Consider the following 19,801-nt stretch of genomic DNA (forward strand, 5'->3'; position numbering starts at 1 on the left):
ACGGAACAGGGAGAGAACGGAGACGGGGACGCGCCGCAGCCGTGGGTCAGAGGCACAGCAGGGTGGGACCGGGGTGGCGCAGCGCCACCTGGCGGCTCCGCGCGGGATTGCCGCGCAATGACGGCGCTGCGGAGGCGGGGGTGAGGGGCGTGGGATTCGAGGCTTCCCTGGCGCGCGGGAGTGACGTCACCGTCCGTCCGCCCTCGCGGTGCCTCCGCTATGGGGAAGAGCCGATCGCGGGCGGCCAAGGCAGCAAACGTGTTCCGCATCGCTCGTAGCGCCGCCGCCGCCAAGGCCAAGGGCAAAGGCAAGGGCAGGGCGCGGCCCGTCACCTCCGGGCTGAAGCAGGTGAGCCGCGCAGGGGGTTTGCCGCGGGGCTCCCGCCGGGTCGGGCCGGGCGGGTGCGGCCCTTCCTCCTCTGGGGCCTGTCCTGCGGAGCTCTCGTGGCTGACTGAGGTGGTTCATGGACAGAGCTCCTCTGGGCCACAGAGTGGCGGAGTACACCGTTTCCACCCGAAAGTGGGGTTTATTTGTGGATGCTGTCATAGAATCATGGAATGGTAAGCTTTGGAAAGCACCTTTAAGATCATCTAGTCTTCAGAGGAGCGCAGTTCATTTGACTCATGTCCTGCAAGCTTCTGCCACAGGAGACTTAAAGCTGTTCTCCTTGGGGGGGTGTCATTTATAAAGTACCCGTTAGCACCTCGGTGTGCCTCAGGGAGTGGGATGCTAAAGACAACGTCAGTAGTTCAGTGAGGTTATGTTTACTTGCACCGTCACTGATGATTTAATTCAGGGCACGCATCACCAAAATGGCTTGACCCAAACCACCAGGCACAGATACAGCTAAGGCAAGGCCTTCCTGCTCCTTTCTAAAGCTAAAGCATGCAAAAATAATACTCTGTAATTTTTTATTACGGAGAGGAATAAACAGGAATGAGTGGGCCGTGTGGCTGGGAGCAATGCAGGGGAAAAGGGATGGGGGATGATCTAAGCAAGAATTTTCCTCTTGGTAGCCAGTAAGTCATTATACAGCATCTGCTTCTCAGAAAATGCCTCCAGCCAGGGCTGTGTAATCTGCTGAGAGTTCAGCTGGTGTTTCTGGAAAGGCATGTGATAATATAAGTGGAAACTTAGTGGCTTATTGTTCCCATTAGATTTAGTGGCAGTGTGTTGGGCAAACCAAGTTAAACAAGAACTCTAAAAAAAACACCCTTTCAGATTTTCTCCTGCAAGCTAAAGCCTCTTGACAAATTCATGTGGTAGATGGACTGGAACGTAACAAACTTTGGAAGTAAACAATTTCATGTTGATGGCATCACATCCCCACTTAGTCTAGAGGGTTCTGTATAATAAAGGGAGAAACAGGTTTAAAAAACATATTCATGAAAACTCAGCTTATTAGGAGTAAAATTTTATTCTGTATGTTTGAAGCTGTATTCTTTAATTCATTAAGCCTTTGGGGATTTACTTGCCATTAACCGGTATAGGAAGATGTTCAGAAAAAATTGTTATAATAGGTTTCTTCTTTAATAGATAAAAGCTCAGACAACTTTTGATACACACATGCTAGCTATAGAGCCTCTTTCTGTGAAGGGGTCCTGCCACTGTCAGGTATTAAAACTGACTGGATTGTTCCAGCACCTCTGTGAAGCTGGAAAACGGTAGCAAGCCCTGATGGGCAAGCTGAGATCTTTGTAAATCATGTTGCCCACAGTCCCATCCACTGGTCTGAGCTAGAAACTGAGTCTGTATTTCTTGGGTTCAATTATGAATTGAAGTGCTAACCTGAGCAGGCTTTATCAGCCTCTTGCCACTGCTTTCTTACCACTGGTTCTCTTGATGACTCAGAATAAATGGAATTAGTGGAATGGAATACGTGCTCTGAAATTACAAAAGCTTTGAAAGCAAAATGAATATGTGTCACCATTCACAGTTTGCTTCTGTGTAAATTGCTGAGAGGTGAATTACAGGCGTAGCCTGTGGAACAGCAGTAGTATCCCGAAATATGGGGTTGCCTGAAGATGTATGAGTGTGCTTCTAGAACATTTGAAATGTAATAAATTTAATAAATAGACTTACTTTTTCCCCAAATCGAGTCTGTTTTGCCTGTGAAGGTAACTGGTGAGTGATCTCTCCCTATCCTTATCTTGACCCATGAGCCTTTCATTATATGTTCTCTCATGTCCAGCTGAGGAGGGGAGTGATAGCGTGGCTTTGGTGGGCATCTGGCATCCAGCCAGGGTCAGTGCACCACACGAATGAAGGAAGGAACCTTTCCTGGAACTCCAGTCCAGCTAAGAGGAGCCAAGGATGGCGTCACAGGGCCTGTCTACACTGTGGCCTTTGTTTTCTCTATGTTCTGTTTCTGGATCACTGTGGGCTCCATTTCCAATAGAAAAAGTTTGACTGCTTTCATAATTTTCAGCTTATTAGAACGTTAGTAGCACATGACTGGATGATATAATTGCGTAACAGAAAAGCCTACTAAAAAGTAAATTTGGAAGATACACATATAAGACTTGCTGTGTAATAGTTGTATAAAAATGATGCAGTTTCACATGTCAGTGGAATTCTTGTTAAAAATACCAATGTGGGTTTTTTTTTTCTTCCCAGATAAACATTAAGAATGCTGAGAAAGTTAACACAATAAATAAAGCATTTGCGGAAGTCCAGAAAGAAATACAGCAGATACCAAAAGGCACAGCAGCAGAACCTGAGAAGAGTCATCAGGTAATTTCCCTTTGTAAAAATCTGAGGAAGGAAATGAAAGGAATGTATATATTCAAAGCACTATATCCTGGCTCTTAAGACTGTAGGCAATTCATGCAGTTGCTTTAAAACTATAAACTCAGTTTTATTAATTTCAGTGGTGTGGTAATTTTGAAATCTCATTAGCATTTTCAAGTGCTTTATAAATACCAAAGTAAAGAGAGAAAAGGGTGGGTAGCCAAGCTGGAGCACGGCTCCAAAACCATATTTTTAAATTATGGTTTTTTTTATTTTTTTTTTTAAGTTAACTTCAGCTCCAGCACCTTGTTCTGAGACTTACTTTGCAACATGACTAGACAGAGAAAGTAAGGATAAACCTTGTCATTCCCTACCTGAAGCACCTGACAGTGCTCTGAACCAGCTCTGCCTCTCTCTGTTCCCAATTCCTAAGCCTTCATATTCCATCATCAGAAGTAGCAACACCTGAAAGAGGCATTTCTGCGTGGTTCTGAGTTACTGGCTGGGCTTAAACCCTGACAAGCTCTTGCCTGCGGCACTTAGGGTTCAAGACAGTGTTTCACTTGTCTTCATCTAGTCCCTTAAACAGGGCTATGTGCAGTCTTGTGCAAGAAGTAATTCACAGAACTTAAGTTCTGCTGACAAACTCCTCTGTATGTGAGTCTGATGGTCCGGGTTGGGGGAGAGAGGAAGCAATGGGCCAGGATGAGGTACAGATGAATCCACCCCAGCTGTTGTGAGAAGTAGACATGAGTTGAGTATTATTTACTGTGCCTGGGGTGATCAAGTTTCTATATGGCTGGGAGCGACAAAACTAGTGTCAGATACCTTAAGGAGAGGCTGAGTAAAAGTAAATATAGGTGACAGTGCTGCCAGCACAGATGAGGCCAAGCAAGTGTTTCAAGGCAGTTGGTGCCACCAGCCCTGTCCCTGCTCACTTGTTGCTGCATGCAGGCAGGAATTCAGACTACACCATTGCTCCTGCGCCTGTAGGGCTGACCGTGACCTAACACTCAATTTGATCGCTTGGGCTGTAATAGTATTTCTTCCAAAGTTGCAAGAGTGTTGTCAAGAGCACTTCAGAACTAAAAGCTGAGCCTGTTTCCATTTGGCCCTTACTGGCATAATGCTTTGTCTTTCTCCTGCAGCATAAAGTACTGGCTGCTGCTCTGTCAAGTGTAGTGAATCCTGGTTTCCTCCAAATTATTGAATTATGACTGCAATACTAGCCTAAATTAAACCCATAAAGACAGACTAATCTTCTAGACAACAGGTATTAGTGGCATTTTTTCCCCAAACGGTGTAAATTGCTTTGTACTTTAAACCCAAACTTTTTTTTTTTTTCAGGTTTCCGCAATTGTGGAAAAGGAACCAGTAAACGTGGATGCTGCCACAAGCTTATTATCTCAGTTGTGATGCATAACGAACAAAGAAGGGATTGCAAGAAATGAAGATAAGAAATACCAGTAGGCTTTGTTTGTACAATTTTATTAAAAAATCTTGTTAATATACAAGTATTGGCACACTTTTAATACAAACTACAAACAGACCTTTCCTATCATCTAGGAAAGAGGAATGTCAGAAGTCAGTGTGAGAAACTTAAAGTGCTAAAACAGAAGGCACTTCACAAAATTGGTTCACTGAAACAATTTAGCATAACTTGAGGTGATGTCCTTTTCAGCTTGGCAGTGAAAGCTTCAAAATTGTTTGAAAAGTTAAAATACAGAAAGCTTCTAGGCAGTAAAGCTTCAAAGAAAATGCTGTTAACTGTGAGCAAGAAGCCTAATCATTTTTGAAAAATGCTCAGAAGACTATAGAACATGTTCACTTTTCTTACTAAAGAAAACTCCAAATAACTGGATTACACAGAGGACACACAGGTGAAAAAATGTGCCAGAATTTTTGATAAAAGCCCCTTTTTCCTCATTGTTAAATTTGTTTTGTGAAGTAGTTAAAGGAAGCAAAAGGAAATAAACTCCCAGAGTCAGTGAACTAAGAAGTTATACATTCATTATTCAAATACTTAGGTTATGAAGAAGTCTAGAATGTTATAGTTAGAGGTAGATAAGTAGTCTGGTTGACACAATATCTAATAATTTAGTATCTGCACATCAAAGAGATCACAGACTCCTTCATTATCATCCAGGTTAAAGTTGTAGTCATCTCCGGGAGTAGGAGAGAGTCGTAAGAGAGGAAAAACTGTAAAGCAGGAATAGTTTAGTTTAAGTTAAAAACACCTTTGGAAAATCAGCCCTATCTCATAATTCAGTATGTTTGTCATCACCAGTATCAGGGTTAGTCTTAATAATTAAAATAGTCTTGATAATCTGACAAGCATGCTAAGACACATACCATGAATACCTCTACTGCCTTCATTCAGACTAGGTCAGTGACATGTCTACACGTTTTGCTTAGTATTTTAAGTGAATTTCCTGGAATGGAGTGATACCTGTGGAATGAGGACTTAATTTCTCCTTCTGCAGCAAAGGAGTTCCTGAGTAGGTTTTGAAACTTCCACCTGAAAGCCATCATTCATATCTATACTTCTTCACCTTCTTACAGTATTGCCTATATCAGCCTTCAAGTATTTATCATTTTAAGTAAGGAAGTTGCAATTATCCCTGTTTTACAGGAATCAAAAAAAATAAATGGAGACTAGCAGTTTTTCCATGCACTGCATTTCAAGCATGGACTTCAATACATCTTTGGGGAGGGAATGCAAGAAGAGAAGGCCCAGCCCTCATGCTGTACCTCAGGGAGCACTAACCTAGTGCAGAGGAGCTGGGCGTGCTGTACCTGCTTTAAAAGCAAAGACTATTTCCATTTCAGCCATATATTGGCACATTCACATAATCCCATTTTGCCCCTCAGATCTTATAATTACATGGTTCTTTCTGGATAAGCCCTGAGGTTGTCTGCTTGAAAGGCAGGTAAGCAGAGGCTGCTTACAGAGAAGAGGACAAGAGGAACAATACCAGCCGAGTTCACCTCTTTGCCTGGCACCTCAGTGAGATGGAGCAGAGAGGCAGAGAACACATGAACTCACTAGCTGTGGCTCAGTTCTGCACTCGTATGGCCACCAAGGTGCCATCTACCAATCTGCATGCATGCATGTCAGTATGTTCCAAAATGTTTACTCAAAGCACATGCAGGAAGCCTGAAGCAGAAGAGAATTAAACCAGATCTATTTTTTTTATGGCAGCACTCTAGTCATCAGCTTGTTTTTTCCTTGTTCCTGAATTAATGCCTGGTGGGTTACTCATGCATGTAAGTGCTTGCTGGATTAAGACTTTCATATTTTGATTGTTAAAACCCAACTATTTTGCTTGTTAAAAAAAACACTGTTGCAGGGAAAGGAAAGGGGAGCAAAGAAAAGAATGACAAAAGACAGAGGAGGCTTTATAGGGGAGAGAAGTAGTATCATACTGACTCGGCATCAGATTTAACAACTAAGAGTGCTCTTCACACAAAACCCATGCTGCTACTTGTGATTATTAGAGAAGATGCTAAATACTTACCGTCAGAAGACATGAGTTCATCAATAAGATCCCCACCAATCCCTGTGAAGGACAGAAGTATGTGTTTATGGAAGTCAATACATATTCCCTGCATTAAAACACTGAACTGCAAAGTACAAGTATGGCTCATGTGCTGTGTAGGAGCCGTGGCAATATGTAAAATGTATTCACCTTTGTATCCCTCATTTTTTCCCCAATTTTCTGAATGTCTTAGGCAGTATTCACAAACCCTGCCTTGAAGGCTGCATTTCAATAGTAGCCACTTTAAACAAATGGCTTACAGCCCTAGAGCTGTGTACAACATGAAGCTTATTTGGTAGCAGAGAAAGGTATTTTGCTCAAAATGAGTTTGATACTCAGAGCTGGCTCAGTGGCTTCACTAGGAGATAAATGGGCCTGTTATTTCCACTGTGTAACTGGTTAGTAACTTGGTCACAAAGAAGGGCTTAGGAAACTAACAAAAATATTTGAACAGGAACTACTGCTTCCTACCTGTGGGCTCCTCCATCTTTGCCAAGTCGAATGAGTTTGCCTTGAGAATACAGTTAACATCCAGGGGCAGCAAGCCCTGGTAGTCGTTTGAACTAGCTGTAGCTTGGGTGACATCGCCTGAAAGGCTGGAGTACAACACCGATTCTGGAAGGCTGGAGTAAGGAGCTGCTGGGGTTGCACTGTTCTGCTCTGTGCTGCCGTCTGCAAAGACAGGCACATTATGAATCTGTTATGGTAAAAGGGAACACAGACCGCCTGCACATGGCTTTGTCTTTTGAGGCAAACATGGCTAATGTCTGGGATGAGGCAGGAGGAGTCTCGCCCTTCCAAAATCAAAGGCATAGTTTAACTAACTATTAATTGAAGGTTAATAAATAAAGGTTAATCAGGACCTATCAGAAATGCAGGCTGTGACACTGACAGCATTTTCTTAAATCTTTTCCTATTACCCTCCTATTATTATGAAAAATATACCTGATATTCAGACAGTCTCTCACTGTGGCTATGTGGAAGAAGTGAAGTGACCTTGTGGCACAAAAGCTGGAACTGGTGCCTGTATTATCTGCCTCATTAAAAGGTACATGTTCAAATCATATTCTCCATCAGAGGCTGGCAATTTCCTTCCATACTGCATTCTGGAGAAGCACCTCAGAATAATTAACTGGATCACATTCAAAACCTGTTTGGTACAAGATGATAAGCTACGAGGGAAGAATCTATTTCACCAGACAGAAGAGGAAGAGGTTTCTCTGTAACCTCTTCAGAGCTCTTAGTAAGCCCTTGGGGTAGTTTCTTAACAGACAGCTGCTAAGCTATGCAAATTCTTGATCTTTCTTTCATCTAGCACCTTTTCCTTCTTCCCCTCCAGTTCCCTCCCCTCCCACCACCTATGTGAGGCAGGAAAAACCGTGGACCCACCTGATGGCGTGTCCACAACTGATGTTTCTGGTAACTCTTGTGCTTGGCTCAGGTCATGTTGTTCTGATGGATTCTCAGGAGCTGCAGCAGGTTTAAGCGGAGTTGCTGTTGCTGCAGGTGGTGATGAGGGCTGTGCAAGGTCATCAGGTGGAGGAACTGGAAACACCATGGGCTTGGAGAAGCTTGATTCTTTATTTATAAGCAGCACATGGATAGGTCCTGAACTACTTTTAAGATTGATCTGGTATTTCTTCTGTCCATTCTGTCCCTGTAATGGTGGTATATTGTGAAAGTTACCATTCCTTGAGAACTCTTAACTTTACAAAATATAACAGTAACTGCCTAGTTACTTCCCACAGAAAATCATGAAGATGTTTGAACAGAATTCTCAAAGTGATACAGAACATAAACACATATTCTTTTAGTTACATCAGCAGGAAGAGCTCAGAATTGGCACAGACTTATCAAGTCATGCTCAGGAAAAAAAAAAAAAGTATTTAAAACTAATACATGTTATCTGTCCTGTAATGTATTTACCTGACAAAACACAGCTGCAGAGAACACAAACATAAAATTCTATTAAGTGCTTAATGAAATACTGAATTGTATTTACATGAGACTTACAGCAAGGCTACATCTTGCTAGTAACAGCAATGATGAACAATGATTTCTGTGCATTTATGTTTCTTCCTTTTAAATGGAGCTTCAGAATGATGCTGGTTAGTACCAAGCGTGCTAAAACAGCTGGTTATCTCACCCAGACTGAGAGAACACAGGATCATAAGTCAGTAGAAACAATTTCTTAACTGATTTGCCAGGCTTTCTTTTGGGCAAGTTACTGAAGCAACACAGCTAGGACTAGCTTCCTCTAGCACAGCCTCAGTGAGACCACCGACTACACAGTGGCTCATTCAGCAAACTGTTTTTCTGCACATACATTGTAGGAAAAATGAGCATGAGAAAAGTGGGACGGGAGCCTTGGAAAAGAACCAAAGCAAAAAACATCCAGCTTGAATATGATGACAGAGACTAAGATCAGCTGGTTTAGTCCTCAAGAAAAAGCCAAAAAACCCCTAAAGATAAAACATCAGAGCTGATAACTTTGGTCCCACACAGAACCTTACCATTGCCTGAACTGATTTCAGCAGAGACAGACCAAGACAGTATCACTGATTAGTTTAATTGTTCTAGCTTTTGACGATTTTACCACACTAGACTGTACTTAGCCTCACTAAAAATGCTCGTCAAACTTCTCAGGTGAATTTTAGCCTTCTACAAGCATAGTGGCTATCATGCCTCATACAATGCTGTCTCCCAATTATACAACAAAAAAAAGTAAAGATGGACAGAGGTAAGTAATCTGACCTCCCAATCTCACCCATTTAAGCCTTTAAGCTAAAGTGAGACTGTAGTTTATCCAGTCTAGTACTATGAGACTAAACAAATCGAACGAAACCTGCTGCTAAATCTAAATGGCTTTTTCCTAAGAGTACAATACAGCAGAGAAATCTGACACGTAAAGTCACTGCTAAAAAAGTTCTCAAGGCAATTCATGATAATTATGCCTCATGTAGCTCTTCTTTTCCACTGTCCCTGTGGAACGCTTAGGTAAACAAGAAACCAGTACATACCATTTCGGGTATAGGTACTTCTAACTGTGTACCACAAGGTGCTTGAATTGCTAGAAGTGTGTCTCCTGGTTAAATAGCAATGTTTAACAAAGGGTTAAGTGTGCATATTTTCCTTAAGTCTGGCATGCTATCCACTCAAATGATATTACAAGGCCACTTGTAATACTGCATAATTACAGCATAAATAAACTTGTGGTGGGGGCTGCATAGTCCCTGTTAGATGTAAGTACTTTGCACAGTATAAATCATAAAGTTCTAGTACTTAAACCATAGTTGCAAGAATCTTTTCTCATAGCAGTACAATATTTACTGCTTCCTTTACCTGTTTGTTACTGTCCCCAGATCTCCTAGTTGTATATACAAAGTGAGGTGAAAATATTTAATGAGCTCCTTCTTCAGCTAAACCAACTCTCTGGTCCAGCTCACTTCATGGCTTTGAAGAGTAGTGGTAGTACAGAGAAATTTAATAGGAGGAAGAAAAGTTATTAATGATTGTCTTCGATGCCAGCACTTCCAAGTGTCTAATCTCACAGCTTCTGCAGCACATACAACTGGAATGTATCAGCTGGCTACCAAACTCATCTGTGGCTTACTATGTACACTGAAACATGGTGGTTAAAGTCAGTAGATCACAATTACATCAACAACACTGGCACAACCTGCCTTACACTGCAGGTCACTCGCCTACTTGCACATCATTTCCCCTTTGTCCAGAACTTGGGATAACACTTTTCTTTCTCTGCTTCCTAAGACACGAAGTACTATGTGGCTGGTGTACTAAGTGCCTCCACATTTTGTAATGACTAACTCGTTTTAGTAACAGCTCATTTTTGCTAAACTCTGCAGTAGTTGTCTGATATTGCATTTCTATTCAAAACCAAACCCTTCTTCCCTGTGACAAAGAAGAGATGTTCTGAGCCTAGCTGGAGGCTGAACAGCAATCTTCCCCTGGGTGCCCCAGGATCCAGAGAGGATTTCAAGTAACTTCTGTTAGAAATTCTTGGCAACTTCTTCAAACTTCCTGTTCAGAAGGAATCCTTTCCATTTAGTAGCAATGCCCCATCACTGAACTTCAGGTGGCTCCATTTATAGCATTCATCTATAGCATCATCAGGAGCTCCCTTTGTCCACAACAGCCATCAGAAAATGTTATGACATTTGGACCTGCCTCGTCTTTCTGGTGTGCTGGACCAGCATGTCCTGTCCCTGGCTCCATTAATGGCCTGAGACAAGCTGCTGAGAAGCATGAATACAGAAAATTCTTCTGAAACCAGTACTCCAAAACCAGATGAACTTGCATTCCATACAGTCTGTGACTACAACTAGAAAACGCTAGAACTTGCTAGTCATGAACATCATGAGAGACATCTGCTTAGTACTTATCACTATTAAGTACTTCTAAATTCACAGTACTTGAGGGGAAAAAGCAGGCTAATTAGCAAGTTAGTTTTCAGGAGGAAAGTCAGGCCCTCATTTTAAGAAACAGCAGCAACTTACCATTGAAGCAGTTGCAGATATCTTCATGGGTGACATATGAGAACATAATTTATGTCAAGGAACATTTTTTTTAAAGCTACATAAAACTAGTATTTGTCGTTACTTAAAAGACATTTGTCCAAGCTGAGCCTAACCTATAAACTTACTGCTGTTACTCAGAGGTGCAATCAAGACATGATATTTTGCTTTCAGAATGGCTAGTTAAAAATGACAGAGTTCTGCCTTTCAAGGGAAAAAAAAAATCAGTATCTGTGAAGAAAATACAAAAAGAAAAAAATAAGAAGGAGAACATGTAAAATCTTGTTTGGAAAAATACCATTTACCTCAGTGAATTCTGACACTACAGAATTCAAGTACATAACAGGACTTCCCAGAATTACACAAAAATACTGCCAGAAGGACTTGAGAGAGAATTTGCCATCTCATTTCCCTGCCTCAAGGTAGGATCAACTGTTAAAGACATTCCAAACAGATATTTGCCTCCCCTCTTACGGAAAACCTCCAGAGATGGATATTCCACCACCTCCCTGGGGGGTCAATTCCAGTGCTAGCTCTCCCAAATGAAAGTTTCTCCTAACATCTAACTTCCACCTCTTCTTCTACAAGATCCATTTTACAGGAACAGTTTCTGTAGAGCAACTCAAATAATTTTTAAGCACTCTTCACTATGCTATAGTTAAGAAGGGCACTTTCCTGCTTCCAATCTCAGGTGCCTATTTTATTCAGTATCTTGCAAGACAGCTAAACACATGGTTACAAGCAATGAAGCTGGAACTCCCTGCTCATGGGGTACTGACATGCAGAATTTTTTCTTGTTTGAAACCCAGCAAGCTTCAGGACTTTTTCAACTCACTTTATCTTTGGTTGATAGAGTAATCTTTTCACAAGAAGAAAGCAACACAAATAAAAGTTATGTAAAGCACTGGTATGAAAGTATAAATTCACATGCCAAAACCCAATACAATTAATTTTAAATAAAACACTGGGATTATGCTATGGACTTAAAAAATACTGCCATATACATATATATACACACACACGTATGTATGTGCTAAATTTTATTCAGGTTACCAATCATACAGTCACAGAAGTTAAAAGGTCATGTAAATAAGATTTGGATTTTTCTTTCTTTTTGAATAACACCCTGAAAAATGTATTTACCTTTCCTGGCTTCTAGATAAAATGGACTACATGATACCTTATCAATTACCTACACTTTAACTATTGCTTTAACTTTAGGCTCCACAATGCAGAGAATTAATTTAAAAGGATACTGGTTGTTTGTAGAATCATCCATGACATTCTTGATACTTTGCTGAAGCCACAGTTTCTGCTGATCCAATTCTTTTTCTTTTAGCTCTAGATCTTCAATTTCAGCTTCCAGATACCTCAGCCTGTCTATGACTTCTTTTGTGTTGCAGCCAGCACCTACTCCTCTTAAAAAGGTATAAGGGTTCATGAAACCACAAGTCAAAAATCTAAACCAAACAGGCAAAGGCAATTCTTTCAGACTACTTTCAACATTTTGAAAATCCACTAATATTCAATATGAAGGTGTCGTGGTTTAAGCTCAACTGGTAACTCAGAACCACGCAGCCACTCGCTCACTCCCTCCCCTTCTTCCTCCCCCTGCTCCCAGAGGGACTGGGAGGAGAATCAAAAGAATGTAACTCCCACGGGTTGAGATAAGAACAATCCAGTAACTAAGGTATAACACAAACCACTACTGCTGCCACCAATGATAATAATGATAAGGGAAATAAAAAGGGAAGAGAATACAACCGCTCACCACCCACCGACTGACACCCAGCCCGACCCGACCAGCAATCTGGACCTTCCAGGTAACTCCCCCCCAGTTTATAGACTAGGCATGACGTGCTGTGGTATGGAATACCCCTTTGGCTGGTTTGGGTCAGGTGTCCTGTCTTTGCTTTCTCCCACTTCCTGTGCCCCTCCTCCCTGGTAGAACATGAGACCAAGAAAGTCCTTGGTTGGAGTAAACATTACTGGCAACAACTAAAAACATTGGTGTTATCACCGTTGCTCCCAGACTGAAAGTCAAAAACACAGCACTGCACCAGGTACTAAGATGGAGAAAAATGACTGTTACCGCTGAACCCAGGACAGAAGGAAATGTGTGTTTACCCTTGCAGCAGTGCTTTAACAGAAAAAAAATCTGGTCAAATTTAGAATTTCCCTTAACTGAAATTTATTTTCTCATGGAATGTAGGCTTTCTCTGCATTGGAGCTGGCTTGCAGGCCATTTCTCCTTCCCCTTTAACTCTTAGCTTAAGCTTTCACATTCCATGACCCAAAGAAAAATAGGCATGGGCTACAGGAAGGTGGGTATGTGGAGACAGTGTGTCCCAATACCCCTCCCAGATTCACCTAGAGTAAATTTACTCAATTACAAGTGCCAGTTATAAAGCAGCACTGCAAGTTTTTCTGAAAGTTTCTCTTTTGTATGCTTTAAGCTTGATTTTATGTATCGAAGATGCAAGTTAAAGGGAAGACTTTCACTTGCAACTTTGCTGTAATCCTAAAATGTACTGCTGATTGATGAGCATAACATTAATTTTACAGTGTCATATCTAGTTAGGGTAAGTGGAGAAAAAGCAATTTTTGTGGCTCTTGAGCATGTGAAAATTTGCAAGATTGTCATGGCTTACTTCCATTGAATGCTGTTTTTTGACTTCTTCTCAATGAGATCAATCCCCTCCAAAACGTTGGTGATATCATAGATCCTTCTCTTCTGCCTCACAGCAAGGGTATCAGCAGCCTGTCAAGAACAAATATCAGCAACTTGCATGCTGAGGGCAAAAAACAGTTAAGCCATTCCCTTGGAAAAATGCCCACTAATGTCATTCTGATAGGAGAAGGTGCAGTTCAACAGCTCAATCTTGAATTCAGAAGTTCTGTGTGTAGTGTTACAAAGCACGCTAGAGGAGTCACCTCTTTGAAGGCTGGACGGCCTACCCTCGACACTGAGAAGAGTTTATATGTGTTGCAAAACCCGTATCTGGCATTTAGAGCACATGTTATTCAACTGCACGTAGGAGCCTGCACTGCTCTTTTTGGAAGCTAGGATAGAGTAGGGAAGGCTGACAGCAGCACCCTGCTGTTAAGCAAACCTCTGAAGCCAACGTATTGAGTTTATCATCCCTTCTGCTGACACTGGAGGTACTGCAGCCTTTGTTTCAATTAAACTGTTCTGGGATATGAAACCACAGGGCTGTAGTTTCATATGGCAGCTGAAGGAGGGCTGCAATACTTCAAGCCAGCATCATCCTCTAACATTTCACTGCATAAATTCACCTCACAGCATACATGGGCTTACTCTTATCTGTCACACTGAGTGCCAAGAGCTGTTTCACAGCCACCAGGACCTTGGTACAGATCACAGGGATGCTTGCCAATGTCACACTCTGACTTTTACATTACAGCTAACTATGCTGTGTGTCTGCATGCTGCCAGAGCTCTTCACTGAAAGCAAAGCAGAGTGTTAAGCAGAGGAAACAGTCTGTTTCATGCTGTAATTCTCTCCAGGGTGACTTTTATGTACCTGAAGCAAAGACCTAAGATAAAATAAGCAAATTTGAGCTAGTTGTGCCTTCCACACCCTCAGCTCTTTGATGCTGTGAAGCAGCTCAAGTTCAGAGAATATTAGCTAAAAAGAGAAAAAAGCAAAGAGGAGTCTGATTCTGTACCTACTCAAGAAACTCAGATTCAGTGATTACAAGGGATTATATGTATTAAACAGATTAAAATAAAAACAAGAAGAGAAGGATAGCTGGCAAAGACTTCTGCATCCCAAATGTGAACTAGTGAGTAAAGCCAACTAATTTCCACTATAGGCACATAATGATTTATTTCAGTTTGTCTTAACAATCTATTGAATTAATACTTTTAATAAAGTAAATTATATGAAGAGTACAACCTTAGACAATCACAACTAGGAAGGAAAACCAAATCCATTTTATAGCAAAGTCTACATAACTCCTTTTACAGTATTTTCTGAACTATAAACAAACTCGCTAATCTCCCAAAGAAGTAACATTTTCCTGTGAGAAAGTTAATTACTAGAACTTGGTAGTTCTTATTTTTCATTTTTGCTAGTGAAGTAAAATTAAAATGCAAAAATTAAAGAAGAAAGAATATTTAAAAAAAAAATAACCAACTCATAACTGTGAAGTATAAACTCTGCTTTTTCTCCTTGATAGTGATGTACCTACTAAACTGTGTTTTTACTGATACCATTATCAACAGTTAGCTTTTGTACAGTCTTCTGTAGCAGCCTGTTAAAATCTTTTCCTATCTAACAGAACAAAACAAATACAAATTCATATAAGGCACACACTTTACTTCTCTCCCAGGAAATGGGCTCTTCAGTCACTTGCATCAGCAGGTATGTGCCTGCTATCATAACCTGCTATTTCTGCTGCATGCATATACATACATAATGCTTATGATAACTGCAAGAGAAGCCTTCAAGATTCTAGGAATTGACAAAACTGACGCTACCTATGCAATGTTTAATCAACGTCCCTTATCTCTCACAGTGTTCAGAGGCATGATTCCTACAAACTGTCTGCATTATTCAGTACAAGGAATAGACAGCACGCAATTAATCAGCTGCTACTCAACTTTCTGCTTTTTTTCTCACTGCTTTACATACAGACCTAGGGCTTATTCTGAACGATGAAGAAACTGCTCTGGAGATAGACTGCATTACCTCTTGAGATATTACAAAAGGTCCATCTGTACAATATGTAAATGCTTTACTACCCTTAATGTATTTTCAAACTGTGCTGGCAGTAAAAGATACCACTGTACATAAATTTGTAGCTATGATGCAAAAGTTAAAGACTTCTTAAAAAAAAGTCAATAATTTTGAGTGCTCAACTTCAGACAGTTCAACACTGGAGTAATCTCAATACTCTAAATGCTGCTGCATTTCATATCCCCAAAGCACAGCTCCCACTAACAGCAGCACTGGAGATACACCATTGCTGCAAACTAGGCTCCAGAACCTCAGGTTACTGACTGAGAAAATGAACACCACAGTTACATATGTATTTGGCTTGACTAGCCTTGTATATAATTCAATCACAGCTGCATAATCCAACTACTTAAAACAAGAAATCCAACTAAGAAGTCAAACTGGGGCCAGCTGGGAAGTTGAATCCAGACATTCACTAGCTTTTTGGTGTTGGTCATTTAACCTAATTAATTACCTTCCCAAAATTTTATAGGGAGCTTCACAGATATTTTAAAAAATAAAGTTCCTTCTTGACACTGTCCAGTGTAACACGTCCTGGTAGGTACATGGCTAGAAATTAAGTTCAGGCATTCAGTTCCTTCACACAAACCACACACTAATGACTTCAATAATTAGAACAGCCTCCAGAGGCAAATCTGTTGTCAGAAACACTTCTCAAAACTCAGTTTCTCAGCCTATGTCAAACGGCTGAAGCAGATCCAGCAGCATAAGAAAGGGACATCTACCACAGTGGCTCTGCTAATATGATTAGATGTAGCTTCCACAGTCCTTCCTCTGAATCATTTGTATTTGGAGTTCCTTCATAAAATCTTTTCCACCTAAAGCTGCTGCACCCTAGTCACTCCTTTGATTAAGTATGTATCTAAGAAAGACAAGTACTATAAGCACCTCACAGACAGATTCAGAACTGGAAGAAAAACATCCAAGTGCAGGGCTTCAGTTCTGTGTGCACGTACATCATGCAACTTCTGGAATACAGAAAACACACTGGTCAGCAGTTTCAGCTGCAAGCCTGCACACACACAAAACCCTGCCCAGAAATAAAACACCCAACCAGAAAAAGGGTAACTGAGAGTTTGGTTGCACTCTCACACAACAATTTCTTTGCTCCCTGGGAGCTGACAAAAGGCAGCAGGAAGCATTGGCTGCACATTCAATGCATTTGCTTGGAAGAGCAGAGGAATTTGCTAGAGCACCGCAGCAGTCATTGTGGAGAAGCTTAACAAAGCAGAAGGGCCAGCAATGGCTGCTTGCTCTTCATGTGTCAAAGGAAGGAGCTCCTGCATTTTCTGGACTGTGCCATAGTAGGTGACATCTTCTTCTCCCCAACAGGACTGTCAACAGTTTGGTGGAAGATTTAAACTGAAAGGCATGCTTGGCAACTGTATGTGAAAGTATTGAGTATCATTATGTGCATTAAGGTTAAGGGAACATATCATGTAATAGATGGGTTTTTTCTCCTTCTGTGGAATAGGGCAATCTAAGGCAGTTGTTATCTGCACCTGATCAATGCATTTCTAAAGTTACTAGCAAACAAGTAGATTTCAGAGTACCTGATGTTTTGCACTGTTCATCAGGAACACAATCAGGACAGGAGGGATGGCATTCTGCTAAAAAACAAGTCTGCTCACAAAATCAAGGCAGAAGTAATTGTATGCCACTGAAAAAATACCTAATGTCTTGGGCATCATTTCAGGTGACATCCTTTATTCACTCATCTTGTTCTTTTTCCTCTCTTCCCTGCAATTTGTGGGTTGCTGCATATAGGACCTTTGATTACTTTCCCTTCTATATCATCCCTTAATGTTTTAAGCTTATTTCCATAACTAGATTTCTTTATACAGGGTTACCAGTGGCAGTTGTGCCACGATTTGAGAATAGCTGTTTCATTTTAAAGTAAGCACTGTAGAGTTAAAATTTAATGTAAAGAAAATCCTCACTCCCGCTCCCACAACTTGTCAGAGGTGAGCAGAGAAGTGTCCAGAACTGAAACATTTCCAAAAGAAATTCATCACACAGAACTCGCAGGGCTCCCTGCACCTAGAGCGAGGAACAGCTCCCATGTATAGGATACATCACTTCTTCACAGTGACTCAGCATATGCGCCCAAAAGTATTCTCTTACAGAACTGTAATTATAGATGTACCCAAAGTTGTCCAGGAAATGTTCTACAGAACAGCATTTCATTCTCAACTGCTAAATCACAATGCTAGAAGTACACTTAATGTTTCCAGCTTGTATTTCCTTCATAGTGCCCTGCTGGTTTTGCTGCAGAAATATGCATCAGCAGCACAATACCTGTCTGTAGAGAGACATCTGAAGACATTCACTGCATAAAGCATTTCTTGGAACACTGCCCCATTTCAAGACCGTCCTGTTCTTCGGTTCCCCTGAATGTTGGCTTTTATTTTTCCTTAGATACACAGCTTATTCATGAGAAATACTGGCTACAGAAATGTACATTCTGACTCACAGTTTATGAAACTGCAAGCGATTTCTGCACTTCAGTTAGTATTTACTTCTAACAAACAGTATCCTGTGCATCAGAAACTAGTCTCCAATAGGTCTTGAGCAGAAATGTCTATGGCTTGTTGAAATGCTCACTCTACCAACCTTCCCATTTCCTCTAGGGGTATTCCTTCCTCACAAAAGGAAATGGGAAATGTCATCCTACGTCTCTACACAGCCCAACTCCATTGTTCAAATCCATTTTTTTAGCTTTTTAGGCTAAGCTTTTTGACCTGATGTCCTACAAATTGAGTACAGTTTGCTTCTCAAACTGACCTGGAACAGCTCGCAGCAAGCAGAAGCAAGCTGCACAACAGTCCCTGAGATGTGGGCAGCTTAGCTCTGTTTTACTAAAGAAAGAGGCAGTTAAATACCAATAAGTTAATCTACCTGCCCACACCACAGCATAAATAGATGAGGAATATAAAACTTATCAGCGTCCTTCCCAGTGCACCCTGAAGTTTCACTAGCCACAACAGCATCACCGAACAGCTTGCTCTCTCCACAGGGATGCACAGAAAAGCCCAGAGAACACCATTCACCTCCATGGAGCCACTGAGAACAATCAACAAATAAGGCCAGTTTTCCACAAACGACTTCAAGCAGCCAAAGTGCCAAAGCAGCCTCTTATTTCACCTTGCTTACCCCTCACAGTTCTATGTAGGCCTAAACCAGCCAAAATACACTTTCACCTCGACGCGCTGCATGCCCCGACAGCCCCGGGGGCCTGAGCAAAGCCCCAGCCTCTCCATCACTGGCACAGGATTGCGGTTGTCCCAGGATTTCACCGGGGAAGTCCTCCTGCTGCTCAACCCTTCACGCCTCAGAGGCGGCCGCCTGCAGAAGTGAGTGATGACGATTTGCCACCCACCCCGCCAATTATGCATCTTTTATATATATCTGCTTTATATAGATTTTAAAAGTACTAAAAAAGGGGATGGCCTGGTTTTCAACATTGTTCTTCCTTGCTAAAAGGATATCGAGGGGGACTGACAAGAAACAGGCTTAAATAAAGGCCCATACACTGAGTCAGTGAAGACAGCAACGCAGGTTAGTACAAAATAAATTAAACAATAAACCAGCGAGCTACATTTTATGCACGGTAACCATTTCACCCTCTTTAAAAGAGGCGGAACGCCTGTTTTAGCCTACGGCGGCAGCTGTCACCCATCACCGGGCACCCCCACCACCCCAGGGAGGAGAGGAAGGAGAGATCAGGCGCCGGGGGCAGGGCCGGCCCGGCTGGGCTTGGGTTTAGCCCGGCCCGGCCCAACTCGGGCGCCCCGCCACTGCGCCGCCGTCCCGCAGCGCGGCGGGGCCGTGCACCGTTCCCCCGCCGCTGGCAGGCCCCGCGCCGTCCAGCCCCGCCCTCGCACCGCTTTGAGGTCCAGCACGCCGTCCTTGGCCTCCTGCAGCAGCGACACGAACTTGGTGGTCAGCAGCCCCAGGCTCTTCTCGTGGCGGCTGCTGCTGCCACCGCCCGCCGCTTCGGCCGCCGCGGCCATGCCGCCCTGCGGGGCCGCACCGCAGCGCCACGTGTCCGGACCGCTGTAACGGCCCGAGCCCGGAACGGAGCCGCGGCCCGACGGCTGCGGCGGGAGGGGCGGTGCCGCAGGAAGTGACGGCGCCGCTGTTGCCTGGACACCGGCATGTTTCGGCCGCAGGCTGCTAGGGGCTGCCGGAGGGGAAAGGGCTGTGCCCGCCCCTCGGGGCTGCGGCCGCGGGGC

At 42.4% G+C, this 19,801-nt stretch overlaps 2 protein-coding genes across 4 annotated transcripts; one reads left to right on the forward strand and one right to left on the reverse strand.

The window, feature by feature from the left end:
• The first annotated feature begins 175 nt into the window (after positions 1-175).
• Positions 176-4,244, forward strand: RBIS (ribosomal biogenesis factor). Its single transcript, XM_061448195.1, has 3 exons — positions 176-348; positions 2,617-2,733; positions 4,078-4,244. Exons 1-3 carry the CDS (start codon positions 220-222, stop codon positions 4,144-4,146), a joined length of 315 nt encoding a protein of 104 aa, XP_061304179.1. The 5' UTR covers positions 176-219; the 3' UTR covers positions 4,147-4,244.
• E2F5 (E2F transcription factor 5) lies at positions 4,203-19,696 on the reverse strand. 3 transcript variants are annotated; one of them, XM_061448192.1, is made up of 9 exons: positions 19,451-19,694; positions 13,456-13,565; positions 12,059-12,222; positions 10,787-10,828; positions 9,290-9,354; positions 7,659-7,926; positions 6,741-6,941; positions 6,249-6,290; positions 4,203-4,929 (listed from the first exon to the last, which is right to left on the reverse strand). In XM_061448192.1, the coding sequence occupies exons 1-9, from the start codon at positions 19,577-19,579 to the stop codon at positions 4,820-4,822; spliced, it is 1,131 nt and encodes a 376-aa protein (XP_061304176.1). In that variant the 5' UTR covers positions 19,580-19,694; the 3' UTR covers positions 4,203-4,819. The 3 variants fall into 3 exon arrangements, with proteins under 3 accessions (XP_061304176.1, XP_061304177.1, XP_061304178.1); XM_061448193.1 differs by lacking the exon at positions 6,741-6,941 and having other exon boundaries at positions 19,451-19,696; XM_061448194.1 differs by lacking the exons at positions 4,203-4,929; positions 6,249-6,290; positions 6,741-6,941 and adding an exon at positions 6,956-7,419 and having other exon boundaries at positions 19,451-19,696.
• Between the last annotated feature and the right edge of the window lie 105 nt (positions 19,697-19,801).

This window comes from Pezoporus flaviventris, unplaced genomic scaffold (assembly GCF_033815535.1).
Source record: "Pezoporus flaviventris isolate CSIRO_AGI_PZ_B2104156 unplaced genomic scaffold, CSIRO_AGI_Pfla_v1 ptg000007l, whole genome shotgun sequence".
Lineage (NCBI taxonomy): Eukaryota > Metazoa > Chordata > Aves > Psittaciformes > Psittacidae > Pezoporus > Pezoporus flaviventris.

Bases quoted from the DNA above. Each gene is read 5' to 3' on its own strand.
- RBIS (XM_061448195.1), top strand. From the start codon at position 220: ATGGGGAAGAGCCGATCGCGGGCGGCCAAGGCAGCAAACGTGTTCCGC. The intron at 349-2,616 runs GTGAGCCGCGCA...TTTTCTTCCCAG, and splicing joins TCACCTCCGGGCTGAAGCAG to ATAAACATTAAGAATGCTGA. The intron at 2,734-4,077 runs GTAATTTCCCTT...TTTTTTTTTCAG, and splicing joins AACCTGAGAAGAGTCATCAG to GTTTCCGCAATTGTGGAAAA.
- E2F5 (XM_061448192.1), bottom strand. From the start codon at position 19,579: ATGGCCGCGGCGGCCGAAGCGGCGGGCGGTGGCAGCAGCAGCCGCCAC. The intron at 7,927-9,289 runs GTATGTACTGGT...CCACCATTACAG, and splicing joins AAGTACCTATACCCGAAATG to GGACAGAATGGACAGAAGAA. The intron at 6,942-7,658 runs GTGGGTCCACGG...CTGTCTTTGCAG, and splicing joins AGTTGTGGACACGCCATCAG to ACGGCAGCACAGAGCAGAAC.